This window comes from Sturnira hondurensis, unplaced genomic scaffold (assembly GCF_014824575.4).
Source record: "Sturnira hondurensis isolate 20B ecotype Veracruz unplaced genomic scaffold, ASM1482457v3 Scaffold0014384, whole genome shotgun sequence".
In the NCBI taxonomy this organism is placed as follows: domain Eukaryota; kingdom Metazoa; phylum Chordata; class Mammalia; order Chiroptera; family Phyllostomidae; genus Sturnira; species Sturnira hondurensis.
Window position 1 is genome coordinate 20,069,754 of NW_028087015.1, and position 23,644 is coordinate 20,093,397.

The 23,644-nt window shown below is 41.7% G+C and overlaps 1 protein-coding gene across 2 annotated transcripts in view; it reads left to right on the forward strand.

Moving 5' to 3' along the window:
- The window catches only part of BASP1 (brain abundant membrane attached signal protein 1), a 68,776-nt gene extending 45,905 nt beyond the window's left edge, over positions 1–22,871 (forward strand). For both annotated transcript variants that reach the window (XM_037063041.1, XM_037063040.1), the window contains exon 2: positions 21,314–22,871. In XM_037063041.1, the coding sequence (XP_036918936.1) occupies positions 21,323–22,009 (687 nt within the window). In that variant the 5' untranslated portion in view covers positions 21,314–21,322 and the 3' untranslated portion in view covers positions 22,010–22,871. The remainder of the gene's footprint in view (positions 1–21,313) is intronic.
- The last annotated feature ends 773 nt before the right edge of the window (positions 22,872–23,644 follow it).

Consider the following 23,644-nt stretch of genomic DNA (forward strand, 5'->3'; position numbering starts at 1 on the left):
GCCGTCTCACCGTGCGGCTCCCTAAGAGGAAGAAGGCATTCTTTGACGGCACCATTAATAGTTTTAGCAATTGTGATCAACCACAGTGTGTTCATAGTTTCTCTTTTCTTTTAAACTTTATTGATTACTCAGCTAATAGAAAAATAAGGAAAGGGAGAAACTTTCGTATATATCCATATTTGCAGTGTAGGGGGCTGACAGTGATTCTGTGGTGGTGTTTCTCTTTCTTGAGGGTTGGACATCTACTCTGATGTGGCTTACATGAGGTTCCCTGGCCTGCACTAGGTCTGCCTTTGATGGAATAACCCCTCAGGCTAACTTAAGAAATTGGATCTCTTTTTGTATATGACAGTGGCGGGAATGAAGTATATGAGTTTGGCACTTCAGATGGTTCCAGTTTTAACTTAAAAGAATTGGTGGTTTCATTCTGTAGGAATCAGGGGATAAAAGCATTGCAGAGGGTTTGGAAAATATCTAGTGTTTTATGGTCTTTTTAGCAGTTTCCCATTGATTCCTGGAGGGAGGGCTTTAGTGAGCAGTGAGCAGAGACGTCTCCGAGTCTGGGCCACCACGAAGCGGTCTTAGGCATTGACTGGTCAGTAGCCCCTGGGTCATGAGGCTTCTTCTGTCTTGCTCTTGGTTGATCACGGGGACTGCAGTTCAAATACTCAGATATTCCAGATGTGGGATAGTGAATGATGGTTTCATGCTAGTCAGTATTCTATTAAGTGTGTTTTATAGATGGTTGCTTATAGTCCTCTTAAGTCCTCAGAATTCTCACATTGGCTATAAATGCAACCATCTCTCTGGCGCACAGTTAAATTTAGCCACTGTTTATGGCAATGAAAGCACCAAGTTCATGTCAGTGTCTATCACCTGGAGAGAGTGACCCGTAATATGCATATCAGGGCATCCTCTTTTATGACCTATGTCTACTGATTTGATGTGAAAACAATTATGTCATACTTTAAAATAAAAGCTTGTTGTTTCCATCATAAACTGTTGCTGTGTGTGCTGGATAAAGATACTACATAAGAATGATTTCCAAACATTGGTGCATATGTGGCATTAATTCTGTAGTTGACTCTGCTGCTTAAACTGAAATGAGAGGTCACGTCAACGGAACTGTTCAAAATTATCTGCTTCGGCTCTAGTTGGCATTACCCTGGGGTATGGTAGTGTTTGGTAATCATTACCATAAAGAAGGTTTAGTGTTTATTCTATAATTGAACACTCTCATTGCATAAACTTGAGGATTAATAAAACCAAGTTCAGCTGCTGACTAAGTTCAGACACAGAAATATTCTTTTAAACTTGGAAGAAGGAGGCAGCGTGTCCCTGTCAGGGTGTGAATAGTTTCCAGCCTATAGTATAGTGGGCACCCTAAACTAAGCATGCTTATGGGAGCTGGATGACTCTGAACACCATGATATTGATAAAAACCATTAATAAAATACGTGTCACATTATAGTTTTGTTTTTTTTATAGGTTTTAAAGCACTTTTGCCCATTGGTGCTCTTGTTCTAGGGCTCCTTGAATATATATATTTTTATTCACAGACCACTGTTCCATGGGCTTTAGCATCTCTTAATTATGGAGGAAGCCTTACTCCTCATCACATTAAACATTAAAACCCTGAAATCCCGGCCCTGGCTGGTGTAGCTCAGGAGCGCGGGACTGTGAACCAGAGTATTGTGGTTCAATTCCCAGTCAGGGCACTGGGCACATGCCTGGGTTGTAGGCCAGTTCCCAGCAGGGGACGCATGAGAGGCAACCATGCATTGATATTTCTCTCCCTCTCTCCTTCCCTTCCCATCTAAAAATAAATAAATAAAATCTTTAAAAAACCCTGAAATCCCGAATTAAAGATAATTTGCATAACTACAAATCTATAGGTGTTGCGTTGTAGAAGCTCATTGGCATAGGTACTACTGCAGATAACTACTGTAGATGCTTCTCTTGGTCCATTAAGGTTCTTCTAACAAAATACCATAGAGTGGGTGGCTTAAACGATAAATACTAATTTCCCTGAGATTTGGACACTGGGATGTCCAGGATCAAGGCACCTGCAGACTGGGTGTCTGGTGAGGCCTCCCTTTCTTGTTCCTGGGGGACTGAGTATTGCTGTAATCTCCCCTGGAGAAAGGGGAGGGACTTCTCTGGGCCCTGTTGTACTTAAGCACTAATCTGATCCATCCAGGCTCTGCCCTCACAAGTTAACACCTTCCAAAGGCCTCACCTCCAAATACCATCATATTGGGGATTCAGTTTTAACATACTCGTACAAATTTGAGGGATGGGTGGTACAAACATTCAGTTCATATCAACACAGACACTTGTTAACTAGGGTATGGAGGTCTTTATTCTGTTCTGGAGGCACTGTTTTCTTTGAGATCTCAAACTGTTAGACTTCCTAGGGCCCTTGAGAACCCAGACACTGTTGCCCCAGCCCTGCCAGGCCTGAGCCAGGAGCCCTTGCCATTGTGGCCTCACATTGCTTCAGCTCCGGATGCATAGGTCAGCCCTAGGTGGGGTGCAGTAAGTAGCAGTCTTCCTTAAACCTTGTTTCTAACTCAGGAAAAAAAATGGCCCAACGTGAGAAGCCACTTGCTCATGCTGTGCACACCTGTAGCAGTCAGTCACAGTTATCTCCTGTCCAGGACCTTTCAGGTGGTACTTCGCTCTGGAGCCATGGGGCTAGCTAGCAGAAGTCTAGACCCACGGGGGTGGGGGGCAACCCGTGGCCCATTGGCTGCATGCCGCCCAGGATGGCTGTGAATGCGGCCCACTGCAAAATCGTGAATTTGCTTAAAATATCATGAGGGTTTTTTTTATGATTATGTGTCACTGTGTATTTAATGAGTGGCCCAAGACAACTCTTCTTCTTTCCGTGTGGCCTATAGACGAAAGGTTGGACACCCCTGACAGAGGCTGTGATTCTCCGAGTCAGAATTTGGAAAGCCAAATTCATTTACCACTTCCATAAGACCTTTCATCTCATTCTGTGAATGCGAAGGCAGTTTTGCATCATCCGTTTTCCTGACCCTACTTTAAATTACTTGCCATGCACAGCTTCTTCCCCTGTTTAAACTTCAGTTTAGACTCTATCATATTCTTTATGAATGGCTCCTTTTTTATATGCTAACATTTCTGTATCTTTGCTTGCTTTGTGCTTCCTACTTTGTTAAGTTTTCTTCAGCCCACAGCTTGAACAAAGTCTTTTCTCCTTGGCACCGTCCCTGAAGCTGCTTCTTATTCAACTGTGTTTTAGGTTCCTTTTTGCTTTCACTTGTTAAGATTCTTGCTAGAGCTGTTTTGTCCACCTATACTAAAATACACCTCTTTTAATTTGACCATGTTCTACTTGGCTATAAAAACCTACCATATTTTTTGGACCATAAGATGCACCTAGGTTTGAGAGGAAAACAGGGCAAAAAAGTTTGAAGCAAAAAATGTGGTAAAATATTTAATAACACAAATAACATAATATGTCACCAATGTAAATATAAACAGAACTCAACAGCAGCATTAACAACCATGATTCCTCCCAAATTGGCGTGGGGGAGCGTGTGTCTTATAGTCCAAAAAACATGGTACTTTGTTCTTTATAAAAATGTTGCACTTTATACAAAGTGTATTCTTTGATTAACTTGTTCATTATTTTGTGAGGTGAGCTGCATTGACTTTATAGTAAATATTAAAAATCAGCTTAATTCTTTGTTACTATTTGGTTTTTACATCATCAGTAATATTTTATGTGGAAAATTCACTGGGCAGACTTTGTATTTTCTAGTAGTATCATACCCCAAACACGAATAATTGAGAAATATTTATGTTTGAGAGATGGTCATGGGACTGGGGGAATTCATAGGAATGGCTCATTGCTAAATGTGGTGATATATTTTAAATTGAATTTTTGGTGCTTGAGGGGTGGTTTTGAGAAATTTACTCTGTTAGAATTCAGTGTTGCTGCGTAGATAGAACAGGATATCCACAAGGATAATGACTCAAATGAGAGAGAAGTTTAATTCTCTTTTACATGAATTCCAGAAATAGTCTCCAGGGCTGATGTGGCAGTTCGGTGGTGTTACCCAGATACCAGCCTCCTACCTTTTAGCTCTTCCACCCTCAGTGTTGATTTCTGTCCTTCTGGTTCAGAATGGCAGGTGGAGCCCCAAGCCATCTTTCTTCAGAAGCACATACAACACATCAAGTCATTTGTTTGCCAGCACCTAACAGTGGAATTATGAACAGATTTTAAGTGGGAGAAGGACATAAGCAATTGGACGAGAGTGGTGGGGGTGGTGGCTGTGTGGATTGGTCCACAAAGCCCCCATATTTCTGCCTAGACAGTCGTGTGGGTGGTGGGTCTGGTCTTTTGGATGGGAACACAGGAAAAGGAGTAGGTTTAGGTAGGTGGGAAAGGTAGCAATGAGTGCACGTAAGAGAATCTTGAATTTGAAGAACCTAAGGGCCGTCATGTTTGGTCAGTGGTGTAACACTGGGCGCAGAAGTCAGAAGCTTAGGAAATGACTGTCAGTGGGCTATCCCTGGAGGCTCTTAAAACTGTGCACGTGGGTGTGTCTCCCAGGAAGACCAAGAGTGGTGAGTCAGTGAAGGAAGTCATGGAAGGAAGGGTGAGCTTCGGTTGGGCCTTGAAAATGAGAGAGACGGGTCTAGGGATAGTGAAAGGGAAGCAACAGCTGTGTTTTCTAGAGCTTCACTTTCACCATTGACTGTTGTTGATATTATGGAAGTGTCATACAGATGAGCATCTCCACTTCAGAGAATATTGGGCGTGATGCAATCTGGAGGGCGCCACAGACCACACCCTGGGCTCAAGCGAGGCATTGAAGTCTTTCTTATCTTATTCAATTGTTACATGTTACCATTACCCCCATTTTATGCTTATGAAAAAACAGGCTCACAGAGAGGGAGGTTAGGCAACTAATTCTCTGCCATGCAGCAGCAAGGGATGGAACCCTGGCTTGGAGCCCAGGCAATGTTTTTTCCTTTGGTTCTGGTCTGGATTTTGTGCTGTGGCATCATATCTCCTTAGAGGTTCAATGACTGGTCCAGATTTTTTGAACTGGGAAGTGCCGCGCTGATATTTCTTAATCTTAAAACATTCCCATGTAGCCCTGGCTGGCGTAGCTCAGTGGATTGAGCGCCGGCCGGCGAACCAGATGATCGCGGTTTGATTCCCAGTCAGGGCACATCCCTGGGTTGCAGGCCAGTTCCCTGCAGGGGCCAGTTCCCAGCAGGGGATGCAGGAGAAGCAACCATACATTGATGTTTCTCTTCCTCTCTCCTTCCCTTCCCCTCTAAAGATAAATAAATAAAATATTAAAAAAAAACATTCCCATGTAACATTCTTTTTTCCTGATGATATTATTGCAAGTCAGCAAGGCCGGATTACTCTTTGCAGCATTATTTAGATTTGGATTACGCCATCTGACAGCAGGAACTCCGTCACTGGCTGAGTATGTTCATCTAAGATTCTAGGTAGGGGTCAGCACGCTTTTCCTTGAAGGACTGCATTAGGACTAGATAGTAACTGCATGAGACTTAGCCAGCCAGTGTCTGTCACAGCTACTCAACTCTGCCTTTGCAGCATGGAAGCAGCTGCGTTTTGTAAATGCACGAGCCTGGCTGTGTTCCAAGTAAACTTTGTTTTTGAAAACAGGTGGTCCAGTTTGCTGACCTCTGCTCTGGAAGAAGGTTCAATTCTATAATTTCTGCTTTTCATCTCGTGAGTGAAATATCCAACAAAATGCTGAAAATAGTCAACTTTTCTTTTTCATTTCTAGAACTAAAGACACCTAGCTAATTCTGTTTTTAACATTGCCTTTTTTTTTATTTAATAACCTTTTATAAGGACAATGACACTTTTGGGAGAATAGTTGCAAAGTATGGAATTTGATTTCCCATTTCTGTTTTATTTATCAAGATTCTTCCCAAATGTCTCAAAATAATCCCTACCTTTCCAGTCGGCCCTGAAATCACAGAGCCTTGACTTCCGAACTGCGCCACGGGTTTCGCTTTGGTCACCATGGGTGTGCGCCGCGACACCAGTCCGCTGTACAGGCTGGAATCCGTGGCTGAGAGAAAGCTTACATGCCTGCATTATTAGAGAAGGTTCATGCGTTTTTCCTCTCCAATGATAAGCGCTAGCACATTCAGGAGGCTTCCTGGAAGAAACTGGGAGGACTTCATCATCTTGTGTACAAAAATGTCCCTATGAGGACAGATGAGCATAGTTAATTTGTACAGGAATCATAAGCAGGCTCTGTCTTATTTTTAACAATTGTATTGAAAAAGCAGATTTTTGCTAAAATAATTATAATCTCTCCTTTGTGCCCATTTTGAAGTGCGCTTTCTCTCCCAGGGAGGCATGAAGGCATTGCTGTGATACAGGATGCACCTGTAGCAAATACATGGCCCTCTCACTGCTGATGAGTAGCGTTGATCTGTTTGACCTTGAGCGCTCCTCATGACTGCCAGGAAATAAACTGTGTCTGCTCCGGCGACAGGTCTGTTGAAGGCAGAGTGACCAGAGGAGCTGAGAAGACTTGAGTAGGTTTGGGGAATCCTGTGACTCCTTTATAATCACCTACAACAGGCAAGTTTCACTAATTCCCAAGTAAGAAGAGACAGTTTCGCCTGACTGAGAGGATGGTTTGGACTTTAGGATGATCTATTTCAAAGTTACATTATAAAAGGAATAAAACTAGGTGCCTATGGGAAGCGAGGCCAGTTGATGAAATGTTCCGTTTGCTATGAATCTTCAGTATTTGATGATGAACTCAGTAGTTTTGAGTAACTGTATTTATTTCTCAGATTTTAATTCAGTATGAATTGCAGGTCCCACGTTGAAGGTATCACAACCTAAGTGATTAGTATAAAGAGTTTTTACTATACACTGTGCTTAGTAGGGCTCCTGAAGACATTTTAGGCTTAAATTGGTAAGAGGTCCAATAAAAAATGGAAAGAATAAATCTGAAAGCACTGTCTATGCTGGATGTCCTCATTTTGTTAGGTTAACACCTTGACACCAAGGGACGTGACAGTGTTCTGACACTGATCTTTATCTTAATAAATGCTCGTTCTTTTATGGGTGGTCTTAGGTAATTTCAGTTTGCCCTCCACTTCTTTTTAACCTTCCAGCAGACTGAAGGTATATTTTTGATATTTTCAAGTTACATATTTTTTTCTAACCAGCAATCTGTCTGTCTATTTATTTGAACCCGTTGTTGCAAACATGTAAATAATTTGGGACATGCGCATTTTTCTTTATTTGTATCTATTGTATTAGTGTTTTAGACAAATGGAATTTTTGAGATGAAACAGCTCAATTCCTTCATTTTATAGAAAAAACCTTGTAGGTCCATAGATGTGAGGGATACATGTATAGTCACAAGAGCTAGGAGATGCTGTTTTAAGAGACATGCTCCTTCTCTTTAGTTCAACTTAATTTTTATTAGGTCTAATGACATAGAAAAATAGTGTACACACTTGATACTATAATGCAGTGGTCCCCAACTTTTTTGGCACCAGGGACCAGTTCACTTACCTGCCAGCCTGCTGACCACCTCCTGCTGTGCAGCCTGGGCCCTAGCAGGACTGGGGGTTGGGAACCCCTGCTGTGAGTTCACTGGGGTTCTCCCCATTTAAAGAGACTCATGGGCTGGTGCTTAGTATTGCCTTCCAAACTTCTATTCCCTCCTTACACCCAAGAGCCCTATGGAATCTCTCGTACCTTTGCCAGTCTGAGACTACTGTGTGTTTTGAAATTTCTTGCCCCACTCGGGTGCCTAGTGTCAACCAGGAAATGTTGTCACTTGTAACAGGGTAGGTGGTGGTGGGAGTGCAAGGCTGGTGGCGGGAATGAGGAGTGGAACCCTCAGAATCTCCACTGAGGTTGAATTTTGCCACCTTAGATAAGTCAGATAAACTTCATCACACTAAGTACATCTTTCATTCCCACTTTCTGTTTTAGATGAGTGACGCGTTTGCCTCTGCCTTTCTTATTAAGACAGTTCGCCTCTCCTCGTCTGTGTCTGTCACAACTCCAGGATTACTTAAGACTCTCACTGTCAATGGCATATGCTATTTAGCAATGTCCTGTAGTTGAGAGTACACTTACAGACAGTGGACTTTGGGCACCCATGTGGTTCAGTGCATAGGAAGGAAGGACCCTTGGGCTACTAAGCAGAAGGAATTTGTACCTGATGGAGTGAATTTTGAGATGTTTGTTAATTGACATCTGAGGTTCCACTTGTTTCTTATTTGTCTGGTATTGGCATGACTTTCCACCCTTGCCATTCAGCACCCCACTTATAACAGTTTCCCCCTTGGTCCTCATCTCAGAAAGTGCACGAAAGATTGGAGGGACATCAAGAGCCCAGAAGCTTCACTAGGAACGGTTTGGGCCCCTGTCTATGTATTTTCCATTTTTAGTCTTGCAAAAGAAGTTGACTTTCTTGTTGAAGTGCACTTGCAAAAATTGTTTAAGCCACACTGTCACAACCTGGCCACAGGCTAACAGCTATTTGCTGCTCCTTTTGACACTTTTTCTAGGTGTAGTTTTCCTATACTCTAGACCTGAAAGGCCTGTCAGTAAGTCAGAGTCAGCCTTGTTTTTCATTGGTCCCCCTGGGTCTAACACAGTGCCTAGACGTTTGTGGTCTTCCTGAAATAAATGCGTAAGTGAATCTGAGTGTTCAATGCCGTAGAGTTAAATACATACATTATTACTACACATTTGTGTGAGGACTACACATTTTAAACCAAAGGAATGCACCTCTAGTCCTTTTATCTAACAAATGAAGAGACCAAGTCCTAGGGAGTTAAAAAGTGATTTGTTTAACATGAGCAACTAATAGTGGCCATGGTGAGACTCAAGTCCAAATTTAACAGGTGTTTAAAGAGCCAAGTTCACAAAAGAATGGATAATGAATGGTGTTAGTTTCTTTTCTAAGGAGAGTGATTCAGGTGAGTTACTGCGTGGCTTGAGCACACTGAGGGATGCCGCAGGGAAATGAAATCACCACCCTGTTTTAGGTTCCGCGTGTGACATGGTATTTAGCACTGGGTCAGCAAGCTGAGTGCCAAGTGCTATTGGTGTGGCCTAGGATGCAGTGCCACGTTCCCTAGTGGATGGTTCCCTGATTCCGGAGAAGTGCTCATGGATTTGGACAATTGGATTTTCTTGACTTGCTTTTTCTAAGCCTACAGGAAAAATAGAGAGAAGTGCCTGGCTTCTCTTTTGAATTTTATGCTAAAATTGAGGAAGGATATCTCTTCATTCTTTACTTTGTGTTTGAACACACTGTTTAGTAGCTGTAGATTAAAAGTAAAATATTGTCAGGGGAAAGATCTATTGATACTTCTATTTGAAAATTATTATTGAACTCCAAACAGGCGAAATAGGCAAAGCCGAGTATTGTGCATGGCCTTTGCCACAACCTGGCAATTTACCTAAAGCAAATAAGATGGAAATGCAGTTTGGAAAAGAGCCTTTCTTTCCTGAATGTTGCTGTAAAGGCCATTTTCCTTTTTGATTTTTTGTGTAGTGCTTTTTTCATATACACTGGGCTCATTCAACATTTGGTGTTCCTGATTGTCATTCATCTTTTCCTAAAATGTGCCCATTTAGTATAACATTTGTTTCCCTTTAAAAATCTGAGTTATGCAATGGATTTTGCAGTCTTTAATCTAAGATTTAGACATTTAGGGAAAGTGATAATTAAATCAGTTTTTATTTATTTGCTTGTTTTGAATACAGTAATTAGTTCCACCTGTGCTTTACTTAGGCATTCTTGACATTCAGATTTAGTCTCTCTTACCTGGTAACAGGACGGAGAAATGGCTTCAGGTAAGGAAAGTCAGTGACAATTTATTGAATACGGTGTCATGAGCTGAACTGTAGCCTTTCCTGCAAATACTCTGTGTGATGCTATTAACAGCCCCCCCCTTCCCCCAGTTTTTCTTTTTATGGGTGAGTTTGCTGAGGTTAACTTCCTGCCAAAGTTCACATAGCTGAACTTGGCCTGCTGGCCCCATTGCCCATATGCTTTCTCCCATAGAGTCTATTGAATCCAGGCTCAAAACTCATTGGCAAGACTTCAAAGTTCTATTTGAACTAAAAGAGAAAAACCTGTTTTTTGAAATGTGAACTCTAATTACATAAAGTGGATGCTTCTGAAAACAGTATTGTCTTGCACAGCATGCTGTAAACCTTGAATACAATCAAAGGCAGTTTACAGAGGCGAATAGCCACTGTACTGTTTCCCTGCACCAGTGGCCGAAATTGCTGGAGCAACAGGGTCACCTAAGGCCTGGGGTAGGTGTGGGAGGTTCTCTGCAGCTGATGGGACTGCTGCTGTGGGCAGAGGCCCAGGGGGCTACTCTCTGCAGGGGAGTGTCTGGAAGGGAGAACAAGCCCTGATAACTCTAACATATTTGTGGTTCTGGTAACAAAGAGAACCCAAAGGTAAAATGGCCCGGGAGTTTATGAGGTCTCATTGGATTTCTGTTCGCTGTTCCCTCGGGTTCCATGCAGCTATGGGTTCTTACATGCATGCTTGCCTTCAGCTTTGCAACCACCTGGAGTAACCACATTGGTTTTTAAGGTTTTTTTCATGCTGTGGTTGTCACAGAGAATGTGAAAGCATTAGCTGACTCAATGTCATTGCCAACTCCATGTGTCTGTATTTCTCTGCGAGTGTGTCTGGGGCCAACGGCCTCAGCTTTACCTGTGGTTGATTTGTCAAAAAAAATAGGTACTCAGGACTCGCTCTAGTCTCTTTAATTAATCTCTGGAAAGAGACCTCTGACTCTGCACTATTAATAAGCTCCTCTGATGATTCTTATACACAGGAATCCCACCACTACTGTTTAACACATTCTATTGAAATGCTGACAAATAAGAGAATATGAGTGACTTTACTCCAGGTCACATGAATGATGGGCAGATTGATATTGAATTCCAGTTGCTTTATTTAGAATTCATTCCTATTCGTTCATTAAAAAGACATGTATTGCGTTTTTACCATATGGGATCTTGGGGTAAAAAACATATTCTTTTCAAGGAATTCTCAGGTTAGGGAGGAATAGCCATCAGTCATGTTTTAAAGTCTTACAGCCCTCCGGGACTCATACCCTCACTGTTTCCTCGTTGCTAAATGCCTCGTCGAGTAGACAGGATACTTACTTGTGCCTTGAAAAAGGCACAAGTGTGGAGGGGGTATGAACAGGAACAGTTGAGGGGCAGAGTGTTTGGTTGAGGAATTTTGAGGGCCATATTCGGATTTGTGAGGAGGGAGGACATTCAGTGTTACACCATGCTGCTGAGAGAGCGTGGCAGTGAGGGGTCTGTTGAAGGCAGACTCAGCACATACTACTGCCTGGGGATTCAATACGTTCTTCACTCAGCATACATTTGCTGAACCCTGCCTGATTTGTGCTAATCATAACACCGAGAAAAAATGCATTTTTAAAAAAATCAAGGACATGATTAAAAACTTACAGAATGGTTTTCCTTGGAAATGATAAAGCTATGAAATAGCTTAAGGATTAAAAATACTATATTTGTTATTGATGCCAAAAAAGGTGCATTAAAATGTCAATATCTGACAATGTTAGGTGGCTATAAAAAGTGTGAATAGCTCTTTATGATTGGAGTTAGAAATTCCTCAAAATACAATTGTAGTTATTCCCGGTATGGGGGGCCCCTCCCTGCTCCTGGCCACCCAGTTGGCTTCGTCAGGTGGACTACATTGTGCAAGTATGTTTGGCTCCAAGCCCGAGATGGTCTATTTGGTCCATCAATAAGCAGCAAAAATACCTCCACTACTATAAGTTGTTCCCCTGTGCTTTGTTTTAATACTGTCTTGAGAGTTCGGAAGTAGTTGAGGCAAAAAGACATATTAGCTTGCTGGGTCTGTGGAAGAGAGGACGGTTCAGAAGTGACCTCAGCAGCCTGCGTTTCCTGAGCTGGGTGTGGTTCACTTACTAGCTTTATTAAAAGAGCAGGTGATTCATATAGAGTCCTATGTTAGAATCCTGCAGCCAGGGCCTTTGAGAGGACTACCTGTTAAGTACAAATAAATAGTGATGTGAATGCGCAGCAGACTCTAAAGGCATATCAGACTATTGACGAGAATGAATAATACATGTTTTCTGATAGTGTTTGCTTCATGCGGCAGGATATGTTAAAGGGGGAGACAGATCCTCTGCAAGAGATCTGCATCCGGTTTACCTTTATACTCAAAGACAAGCCCAGCTATTACTTGTCCTATTTAGAGCAGCGTCACTTTGGAGCTTTATGATTAAAACTTGTAAAATCAATTAGGAGATACACTCTCACAATTGGTTTCTACAATATGTACGTGATAACTTTAAAGAAAAATACCCTGTCGATAATACCATAGTGACGTCTGCCTTCTCCTCTATACGTGACGGGTCCTATGCCGTAGAATATGCTGTTGTGGTGCGCCTTGGAACTTGGCCATGTCTCATTCAATGAAGTGGAAATTTCAGTAATAATTTAGCACACTTATTTCTACTGCCCAGTGAAAGCTGAGTTTATAAACTCTGGATAGTCTTTGTTGCATGTTTCAGAGTGTGTGGTATTTATCAAAAACCCATTGTACACTACAACCCATAAAATAAAATCTTTGTTCTGAGGTTATCAGAGATATGTTGAGTAAATCTGAAGAAAGGCTTTTGATTAATATTCAAGGGAGGCTAGATTTATTTTACTGCTAAGACTCTCAATGCAATACAATGGAATACAAGATGGTTAAGCAATAAAGATACAGACTAATAACCAAAGATGGATGGCTTATCTAAGACAAAGCCCGATGGAACAAGAAAAGTAACAAGGAGAGTAAGGAAGTTCTTAAGAGGTTCTTTTTCTCGTTCATTGAGAATCGGTAGCTAGACACCTGTGCATTCCCTTGTCTCCTAAACCCTTTCATAATGCAGTGAGTCTATTTTCTTTACTTGCCCACACCAACTTGTCTCACAATAAGACCTCTCCAGGTTTAGTGGTGACTGTGCTAATTCTCTAACATTTAAGTTTATGAACTATGTCCTTTTCCTCCCAGGACTCGAGAAATCCTGAGTGTTGGAATGTGAAAGGAACTGAGAAGATAAACTGCTGATAAGTAAAGACCTAAAGTACTTAAAGATAAAGGACTATTTCAAAGACACATGATCTAACATGTACTAGAGTAAGATCTTATTGAGTCTTTGGTGTGGAATGATTCAGATTTGACCATATTCATTTGAAAGAGAGTGACACTGATGTGGAGTTGAGGAACAACCAGTAACTTTGAAATTGACCTCGCTCATTCCCCCCCCTCCCCCGCATCTATTTTGTAAGTGCCCCTCTTTACCAAGCTTAATTTTGATGTACTTGCTGAGGCTTCCAGAACCTTGACTTTTGCCTTCACTTTGCCTACACTGTTTTATGTTGACCATTGTGGGGTTCTCCTGGTTCTTCATATACTCCTTGCGCCCTTCCAAAGAGAGGCACGTGTCTTCACTCCTGCACCCGAGTCACTGCAGGCCAGTAGTTGACCATGCATCGTCAGATCAAGCCACACAATTTCTTACCCTTTTTGCAGCCGCCTATAACTTCAAGCTGCTTTCTAGAATTCTCTCTTCTTGAGAGAGACACATTTTTCTGAGACACATTTATTTTTCCCGTTAACCCCTTTAAGGGCTGTTTTTTTTTTTGTTTGTTTGTTTTTTTGCTTTCTGCCACCTAAATACATTCTCTTTGGCAACTGTTATAGACGAACCTTCCATCGTTTCCTCCTCCAGGTCAGTGTGTTCTCACCCTTGTCCTAAATGTACACAGGATTTTCTGACACTCTTGATGAGGCCCTTCCTGTTACAAGTTTGCTCTGACGTACACACTCTCCATGTCCCCATCTTCATCGATAGACAGGTGAGCCATCCTCTAAGGCACTTTGCTGTGATGGTTAGCAGACCTCACTCAAGAGCCAGAGTGCCTTGGTTCACTCCACAGCTCCAGACTAGTAGATGAATGATCTTGGATAAGTCATTTACCTCCAACATGCCTTAATTTCCTCATGTAAAGTGGAGATAGTGATGATTCCTTCCTCGTAGGACTGATGAGACTGTTAATGGGCCAAAAATGTAAAGACTAAATAGTGAGACAGACCTAAACAGAGTAACTGTTGTGTGTATAAGTACTTTTGATATTTTTTTTATCATCTCAAACTCCACCTTCTCTATAAAAATTTTTTCTGGCCCTGGATTGTGTGGCTCAGTTGATTGGAGCGTCATCCTGTGGACCAAAAGGTTGTGTATTCGTTCCCCAGTTGGATGTGTATGGAGACGACCAGTTGATGTTTCTCTCCCCCTCGCTCTCTTCCTTCTTCTTTCTCTAAAAAAGCAATGAGAAAATGTCCTTGGGTGAGGATTAAAAAAACAAACAAACAAACTATCAAACCACAAACAAACCACAAACCTTTTTTCTGACCCCCCTGAATCCAACTAAAGGTCATCTCTTCTGGGAAAACTTTCTTGTTTTTCACTCTGCTATGATTCTTACCTGACCCTCATTTGAACTGTGTCTGTGTATCCCAACCCTCCTAGTAGACTAGAGGAGGCTTGTTGCTCACTTATGTCCCGTGTCATTGCTTACACTTAGTCCCCACTTCCAAAACGTTCTTGTCCCACTAAGATCAAGTCTGTTTTTCTAGAATAATTTTGGAATATCTGGAGTTCTTGAGGCCACTCCGCATATTGGGTTTTGGATGAGAGAGCCCCAAAGACCTGGATTTTCATGATGGAGAAAAATGGAGGGGTCCCTTGTGATTAATCTTCCATTGTATTGGAGGGCTTTCTGACTTTGAAGATCTGAATCATCTTAATGGAGTTTTTGTGGTTTTCTTTTCTTTTTTCTTTTTTTAAATTCGGTTGTAGAAGTGTATGTGTGCCCTCTTCTCCAAATATTTCTTACACATTTTTAAGGTACATTTTTACAATGTTGAATGAAAATTTTTATTGTGACAAGAGAATCAATTGTCTTGAAAATGTTTTCTCTACCGTTTTACTCCTGATATTTAATAGGTATGCTTCAGAAACGTAGACATGGGTTGACAATTATTACTATAGTTTCCTCTTCCCAGAGGATGTTCTCACCTCCTAAATGTTGGTGATGTTACAATAGCTGAGTAGAAGTTTTGACTGAATCAGACTCTGAGAACAGTAAGTCTAATGATGAGAATTATCACTAGGCACTGATAAAACCTGACAGCAAATCATGGTGACTAAGCATACCCTGGTAGAAATAGCAAAAATTCACATAGGCTATATTATCTTTATTTCATTTTCTTCTTGTAGAATAATAATCTCGACCATTTAAAAGAAAAGGACAGCCATTTGTGGAAAATAGAAATTGTTGGGCATAAGCAAATATTTTAATTTTTTTCTGTTCTTATTGAAAAAAATTTTAAATTGGTTGTGTTTCTTCGTGAAAAGAATATGTGTAAATCCTTTCCTTAAGGTAAAAAAAAGATGGTTTTTCCTTTCTCTTATCTCAACATATGCTTCAGCTGGGTTTGATCAATAACTTGGATTCTTTCAGCCCGAGTAATTATAAACTCAACTTGTCTAGTGATGTAGTTTGTCTGCAGGTGCAACTCGTGAGTCAGTTCTAACTTTGTTACTGTAAAAAATCAACATAGATTGCCTTGTATATGAACCCATTGAACCTTTGTAGCCCTGAATTCACAGTGACAATTGCTTTTTCAAGAGTATAGTTAATATGCCGCAGTCACATATTTAACTGTCAAGAAACATTGATTCATCCTCAGCATTCTTGCGATGTGAAGATGTAAAAGAATCAAAAGACTCTTTCTTGTCTAGAGCACATCGTGAAGCAGCAGTGAAAGCAGAAATAACATTCTGGTCTCTGGCACGCTGTTGCATATTCATGTCGGCTCTTGCTGTGGACTTGAAGTCATCTTCGTTGCCATCTGTTGGGTATCATCCTTGAGAACTATATTCTCTTAGTTCTAGATGGAATGGTTAATTAATCCAGGTTTGCATTTTTAAAGTAGAAATTTGGCAAAGGATGGGACCTTGGTACCATTCAAATTGGCCTACATAGGAAGTACCAAGATGCCATTAGTGAGAGACAGGAGACATAAAAATACAATGTGGAGCCATAAACACCGGGACTTTGGATCGTATGGAGAAATTCTGTATCAGTCATTTTCTTGTTTTGTTTTGTACACTAGTTAATACATGCGAGTAATTTTTATTATCACAGAATCATCGACAGTAACAAAGATGTAAAACTACGGCAGTGGGAAATGGAAGGGGGAGGTGTCACAGAGTGTGTAGTAATTGTAGGGAGAATACAGTGCATATAAGCCCCCACGGTGCTGGGATAGTTAATGCCTGGAAACTGTGTCATTATGCAAGGTTGCATTCTTCTGAAGAGGGGCAGTGCTACAACCGGGGTTTGCATTTTTCATCCAAAACACTTGGGTCACCCTCGCTAATCTAGGTGACCCACACAGCGCTGTCGTAATGAAGATTCAACAAGTACAAGTGGTGATCACCTACATATGAAAACATCTAAAATTCAGTAGGGGGGCTGTTAGTTAGCAGCAATTTTGCATGGTACCAAGATGCAGAAGGGTTCTTTAAAGGGTTCTATTTGGATGACCTTGGCCTCTGGGATGCCTGATGGGATGCTAACACTTAGCCCTGCCCCAGAGGGCTGAAATCTTAAAGTTGGCAATGACAATGCCATTGTTGTGTCTCTTACTGAACTCCTTTTGATCCAGTATTTCCTTTCTTCTCTCTCACCTACACCTAACTAGACTGTTCAGTAAATGTTATATTTCAAGGACTAAAGAAAGGAAACAGTAAATCACAGCTCCCAGGCACCTCACATTTCACTGGAAAGCCATAAAAATAATGCCCATATTGGCTAAAGTACTGATTAGACACGCTCTGGGTGTGCAGGACTGTGACGTCAGTGCCTGAAAGCGCTGGCAGTTTTCTTGACAGAAACCAAAGGTAGTGGGGCCTGGGGACCTGAGAACCTCTGTCCCTGGAAGGGGTAGAATGGTCCTCCAAAGAGACTGCTTAGAACCAATTTAGCTCAGTGACTCCACTCGCTGGTAGCAATGGGCATCTGTCAAATTGGGACCCCCTCTTAGCGCCGGAGAAAAGGAAAGTACTCTGATGGGCTTCCTTATTTTAAAAACAATTTCTTAGGCTTTGGTGCAGAATGGGGTTGAGGTTTCCATCCTGTACTGCAAATACTTTCATTCTTATGTGCCTCTGAAGATATATGGAACAAGCTTATGGGATAGAATATTAGGCTTCAGTTTCCATAAGTTAAAATGCAAAAAAAAAAGAGAGAGAAAAAGATTATATTCCGTGGAGAAGTAGATTCTGAGAAGAAACAGTGTAGGGAAGGTGAAGGGAGACTGTATTAAAAATGAGAAGCGCACGCTCTCTCTTTCTCTCCCTCTTTTATGTGAGAGTAATGAATCTTTGTTCTTACTGTGTTTAAAAGTCACCATGACCTTGTGCTGATATTCCCAAAGCAAAGCTCTTGGCATTTAAAACCTGTAACTGGCCTGGAACTTTCCAACTTACAAACTCCTGGAAAAATCTTCTAAAATGCTGCATTCTAACTGCTCTGTAAAAATGCTGATATGTCCTAGTTTGGGTATCGTATCAACACGGAGTTCAGTGCACTGGCATTGGTCTCGGTTTTCTTGTTGGGCCACTCAGTGGCTAGAGAATGGCCCAAATGTGGACATACGTGGAGGTAGTTGTCTCACCGTAGCTTAGATTTAGGTTTAAGTGATTTCCAGGGTGGATTGACTAGTTGCTGTGTCTTTTTTTTTTTTTTAACTTAGAAGTTCCAACTTACACTTTTCTATACCGACAGATTTCTTTCAAAATTAGAAGTAACAGAAATGAGAAAAATTATTAAAATATATTCCCATCACTGTCTGATTTCTTAAGGATCATGATTCAAAGCTCCACTAACAAATGGGGTGATGCAAAGTAGAGGAACGGAGAGCACCGGAAGTTCTGCCTTTCTTCACTATCTTGTTAATATCACGAGTTCTGAGTCATCTCAGATCTGTATGATCCCGGTGACCCAGGTGGGTGACATTCCTGAGATGAGAGCTCTGCCCATTTGCCAGCTTCTTAGGGGAGTTCCCTTTGACCTCCAAGATGGTACCTTTGTGCCTCACCTAGTTTTGTTGGACTCAGCCTCTTGCTTCTACTGCTCCATGAACTTGGCTAGAATTTCCATATGAGGAAAAGGAGGATGCTAATGGTATACTTACTACCATATGGTACCATTGAGAAGATTGAATAAAATAACTCAGTAATGTGTTTAGGGTTAGGATTGTACCTGATGCCCAGGGAACAGTTAATACGTTTTGAATTGTAATTTTAATTTTCTCTTGGGTGTAGGCAAGATTTTCATACGTATTGTCTTGGGAAATAACCAGCTGCCTTGCTTTTCCAGGGTTCTAGTGAATTCTATAAGCCTCCCTCTGATAGCTCACTATAACTAACACAAGAAGACTGTCAAAAGGTAGGAGTGTTGGTTAACTTTGTGTTTGAAAATCAGAAGGAATGAAGAGACACCTTCTTACTTCCAACTGGGTTGTGTACCTTCATTTCCTACCCAGAAACTAATCACAGCTGGGCTTAAAGCAGAGAATAGAAAGTGGCCCTAACTGTGTTTCGGGAAGCCAGTTTTAGCAACAGAGATTGTAGGTCTGTGAAGCAACATGACTTGAAGCCTCTGGAGATAACTGTATAGAATTTCATGCTGTGCATGTCAGAGAGCGGCACTCCTGTATTACATTCACAACAAAGTCTACATTTACACTTTGTCTCCCATTTTGTGATTTCTAAGTTTGTGTATGGGTTTCTATTATAGAATTGGGAGGGGATCTTAAAGGCAGGCCTGTCAGGTTTTCTGTTTCTTAGGGATCTTGAAATAAGAGCTGAAATTACTTAAGAAATTGTGTAAGAACGGAAGTGATTTTGACATAACACCATTTATCCGTATCGGCTAATTAAGAATTCAGTGGAAGATTTGTAACTACAATTTAAAAATACTGATCTAGTTTATCTCTTTATATTTTTATTTATTGCCTTTGTGATTGCTAATAGAATAAAAGTATGTTTGGTTATATTTTTACCACATACGATTGCTCCCGCTTCTGAGGGAGAAATAACCAAAGATTAAGTCACATAGAGCCCACTGTATATCTGAAGTAGGTTATGACCCAAAATCACTCCTTTTAAAAAAATATATGTGAGAGAAGTTCTTTCTTTGATAACATAATAAAGGTCTTTCTTGAAAATAGAAACTAGTATTTTAGCCATCTTTCAGTTTATTGCTTTTTTTCTCTTCCAACTATTAGTCTCCCCAGAGAGGAAATTAACGTATGGAGTGGGGAGCCAAGTTTTGACTTCAGTCAGGATTCTTCAGATTAGTGCTCTCCTACACAACACCCAGCTTTTAGAATAAATATAGGTTATTTCACTGTCGTGAATGATCGTTTCAAGGAGTATAATGAATAAACAGCAAAATTTCTCCTTTAAAAGGATAATATTTTAGAAGATGATTTGATTGGTCAAGGTATACTTTATAATTCTGTCAGGAGTGGACCCTGAGCTGGGACCAAATCAGATGGTCCCACCCATACTTCATAACCTTCACTTGGGCCCAGGTCAAGGCGCTGTCTCTCTCTGTCTCTCACTCTCTTTCTCTCTCTGTCTCTTTGTGGGGATGAAAGAGGATATTGGAATGTTATTTCTGCCATGCTTCCTCAGTAAACAGCAACTGGTTTTCCTCTAAAGAGCAACATTTCCGTGGGTTCCGACTGATATATGATCCCGTAAAAAATGTGTTTAAAAAAAAACCCGCAGTGCCTGGTTAGCTCTGGCAAGGGTTTTGGACTGAATTTATTATTTATAAATTTAAATTATTTATCTGAATTAATGGTTTGGTACCAGAGGAAAAAAATTTCAGCATTGAAATATGAAATTATGTTCTTATGCCCGATCAAAAATGTCAGCCTCTAGTAAGTTGCAGACGTGACTTTGAGTGAACAAGGTTGTTCATGATCATTGGACTTGTGTATCTAGTTTGAATCCTAATCAGAAAACTGGTAATGAAGGACACTTTTATATTGCTAGGGAACTATTTGTTTTAAGCCAAAAACTTGAAAAGCAGTGAATATAAATCTGACACAAGTAACAACCTAAATGTAACTGGGGACACTAGGCTTTTCATTTCTTGGGGGATAGTTTTCCTCTAATTGCTCCTACTTACTGAGATAGACCAAATCCTGCTTGACTCTGGTCTTTGAAGATGTGTGTGCTTATATGACTATATAAATAAATAATGAAAGAAGTATTTTCTTGAAACTTGTGGTTTGTGCTTGATTACAGCTGTGCCATTTCTCTGGAAAACATGATGAAGTCCTTTAGTGGTTATTCTGAGATGTAATACGGCTGCTAAAGCCATTTTGTACACTGTTCACTATTGGGGACCTGAGCTGGAAATTGGAGGGTGGATAAGAAGCAAATACTCTTCCACTTTTCTTTCGTATGGACAAGCTTAGTGGTTAATCACTGATTCTTTGATCTCAGCTTATTTCTTCAACTTGCTGTGATTAGACACTCTATAACTGAGCTCTTTTTTTAAAAAAACAATTCACTATTTTATTGCTAATTTGGCAAAATGCAGGTAAGAACTCCACCATGCTGATCGTTTGCAAGGATCCGGTTCAGTAGTGTTCTGAACTCTGTACTGTGTTCTGTAAAGGGAAGCCTCTTTTAGTTATCACACTTGACAAGCTTCTTCATCCAGGCTGGCTGCTATAACAAATTGCCATATATTGAGTGGCTTATACATAATAGAAGCTTATTTCTCACACTTCTGGAGGCTGGGAAGTCCAAGATCAAAATGTGGGCAGTCTCAGTCTGCAGAGGACCTGCTGCCTGACTCACAGGTGGCCATCTCTTGCTGTGTCCTCACATGGGGAAAGGGACGATGGAGCCCTGCGGGGTGTGTCCCCGACAGCACTTGCCCCTTCAGGAGGGTGCTGCCTCCCTGTCCTCACCCCCTCCCAAAGGCCCCACTTCCAGACGCCATCACATTGAGGGGTAGGGCTTCGACCTGTGAATTTTGGACGGGGCACAGACATTCGGTCTGGAACTACAAGTAACTCCTTTTTATTCTGTTCTCTTTTGTGTTGTGTTACAGAACTCCAAGATGGGAGGCAAGCTGAGCAAGAAGAAGAAGGGGTACAATGTGAATGATGAGAAGGCCAAGGACAAAGACAAGAAGGCCGAAGGAGCAGGGACGGAAGAGGAGGGAACCCCGAAGGAGAATGAAACCCAGGCGGCCGCGGAGACCACCGAGGTGAAGGAGGGTAAGGAGGAGAAGCTGGAGAAGGATGCCCAGGATGCTGCCAACAAACCCGAAGACAAGGAAGGTGGGAAAGACACAGAGGCGGCCAAGGCAGACGCTCCGAAGGCAGAGCCTGAGCAGACGGAGGGAGCAGCCGAGGGGAAGCCAGAGCCCCCGAAGGAAGTGGAGCAGGTGGCCACCTCGGGCCCCGCTGCAAGCGATGCCCCCAAGGCTTCGGAGGCCGAGGCTCCCGCGGAACCGGCGGCGGCCACCAAGGTGGATGACAAGAGCAAGGAGGGAGGGGAACCCACAAAGACTGAGGCTCCCGCAGCTCCTGCTTCGCAGGAAACGAAAAGTGACGGGGCCCCAGCTTCAGACTCAAAACCCAGCAGCACTGAGGCTGCCCCATCGTCCAAGGAGACCCCAGCAGGCACGGAAGCCCCCAGTTCCACGCCCAAGGCTCAGGCCCCCGCAGCCCCAGCAGAGGAGGTTAAACCTGCTGAGGCCCCGGCAGCTAATTCTGATCAAACCGTAGCAGTGAAGGAATAACAAGGACAGCCTATGAAAAAGAAATTCCAGCTTAAAAACAACCTGTTTCTCTCTGTCTCTTGTCTGTCTCTCTCCTATACTAACTTGTTTCAAATTGGAAGTAATGATATGTATTGCCCAAGGAAAGAAAAAAAAAAAAAGATGTCCCATCAAGGGAGGGAGGGGGTGGGGAGAATCCAAATAGTATTTTTGTGGGGAAATATCTAATATACCTTCAGTCAACTTTACCAATCAGTCCCGGATGTTAAAGGTCAATGTCTGAAAGTACAGTACACCTTTTGTACCTGAACTGCGGTTACTTGCACTCCGCCACTAAGATCCGATATCTTGTCTTCTGCAAGGGGAGCTGGGAGTGATGCGTTTGATTCTGCCCGCAGGGCCCGTTCCAAGGCAATCAGATCTTTATGAAAGCAGTATTTTCTGTGTTTTCTTTTTAATTTGCAGCCTTTCTTATTTTGATATTTTTTTAATGTTTGTGGATGAATGCCAACTTTCAGACAGCCCACTTAGCCTGTCCACGTGTATCTCCATGCCAGTACTCCATTCTTCCTCCCCAGGTATTTTGGGGAGGAGCAAACATTCTCATCTGACTTAGGCCTCCCTAGATTTCTCATGACGAGTTAATGCATGTCCGTGGTTGGGTGCACCTGTAGTTCTGTTTATTGGTCAGTGGAAATGAAAAAAAAATGTCTGCGTTCATTGCAGTTCCAGTTTCTCCTCCATTCTGTGTCACAGACACCAACACACCACTCATTGGAAAATGGAAAAAATAAAAATAAAAAACAACAAAAAAATGTACAATGGATGCATTGAAATTATATGTAATTGTATAAATGGTGCAACAGTAATAAAGTTAAACAATTAAAAAGAAGTATGAATGACTGTCGGTTTTCTTTGGCCACCCCTTCCTCCTTGGTGATTAGCTTCAGTGGGGAACAGATCAAGCTATCTGGCATTTTCTGGGATACATTTGGATAGAAGTATAAGGTCGTATCCTCAAGTTTTTGTGAACATGACCTGTTTAAAAAGTTACTTGGAACAGTGTCAGTAAGTTATCTTAGAAGAGATTAAACTGAAAATTTGCTGTGGCTTTGGATATGCACCTTATAGACATGTGGGCAGATTAATTTACTTCAAAAAACATTCTGAGTAAAACAATTGAAAGATAATAGATTTGATCTTGAAGGTTGGGAAGAAAAGAATGGTAAGACCTTAGAGAAACATCATATTTATGCGGGTTGTGAAACCACCGACGATCGTTTTGTTTATCCCTTTGTTCCTGGCACTCGTGGCAGAGCCTGGAGAGGGCACCCCAACTGCGAGCAGGCCGCGAGGAGCAACAGCATGAGAGCAAGCACGGAGCTGGCCTTTGTGGTGAGCAGATTCCTGTCCAGCCTTTGCCACTCTGTATGGCTGTTCAGTCACTTCTAACCTCCAGGCTTCCCTGCATTATCTACAAGAGGGTGAAGAAAGGCCCTCTGATCTCTACAGAAAGACCCCTTTCAACGCCTGAAAATTCAGTTGTTTATGTGTATATCTGGTGGCAGTTTTAGGTTGTGATGGATATGTATGTACGAACAGATGGGATGTCACCTCCATCCCTTGATTTCTTTTTTTTTTTCTTCAATCCCTTGA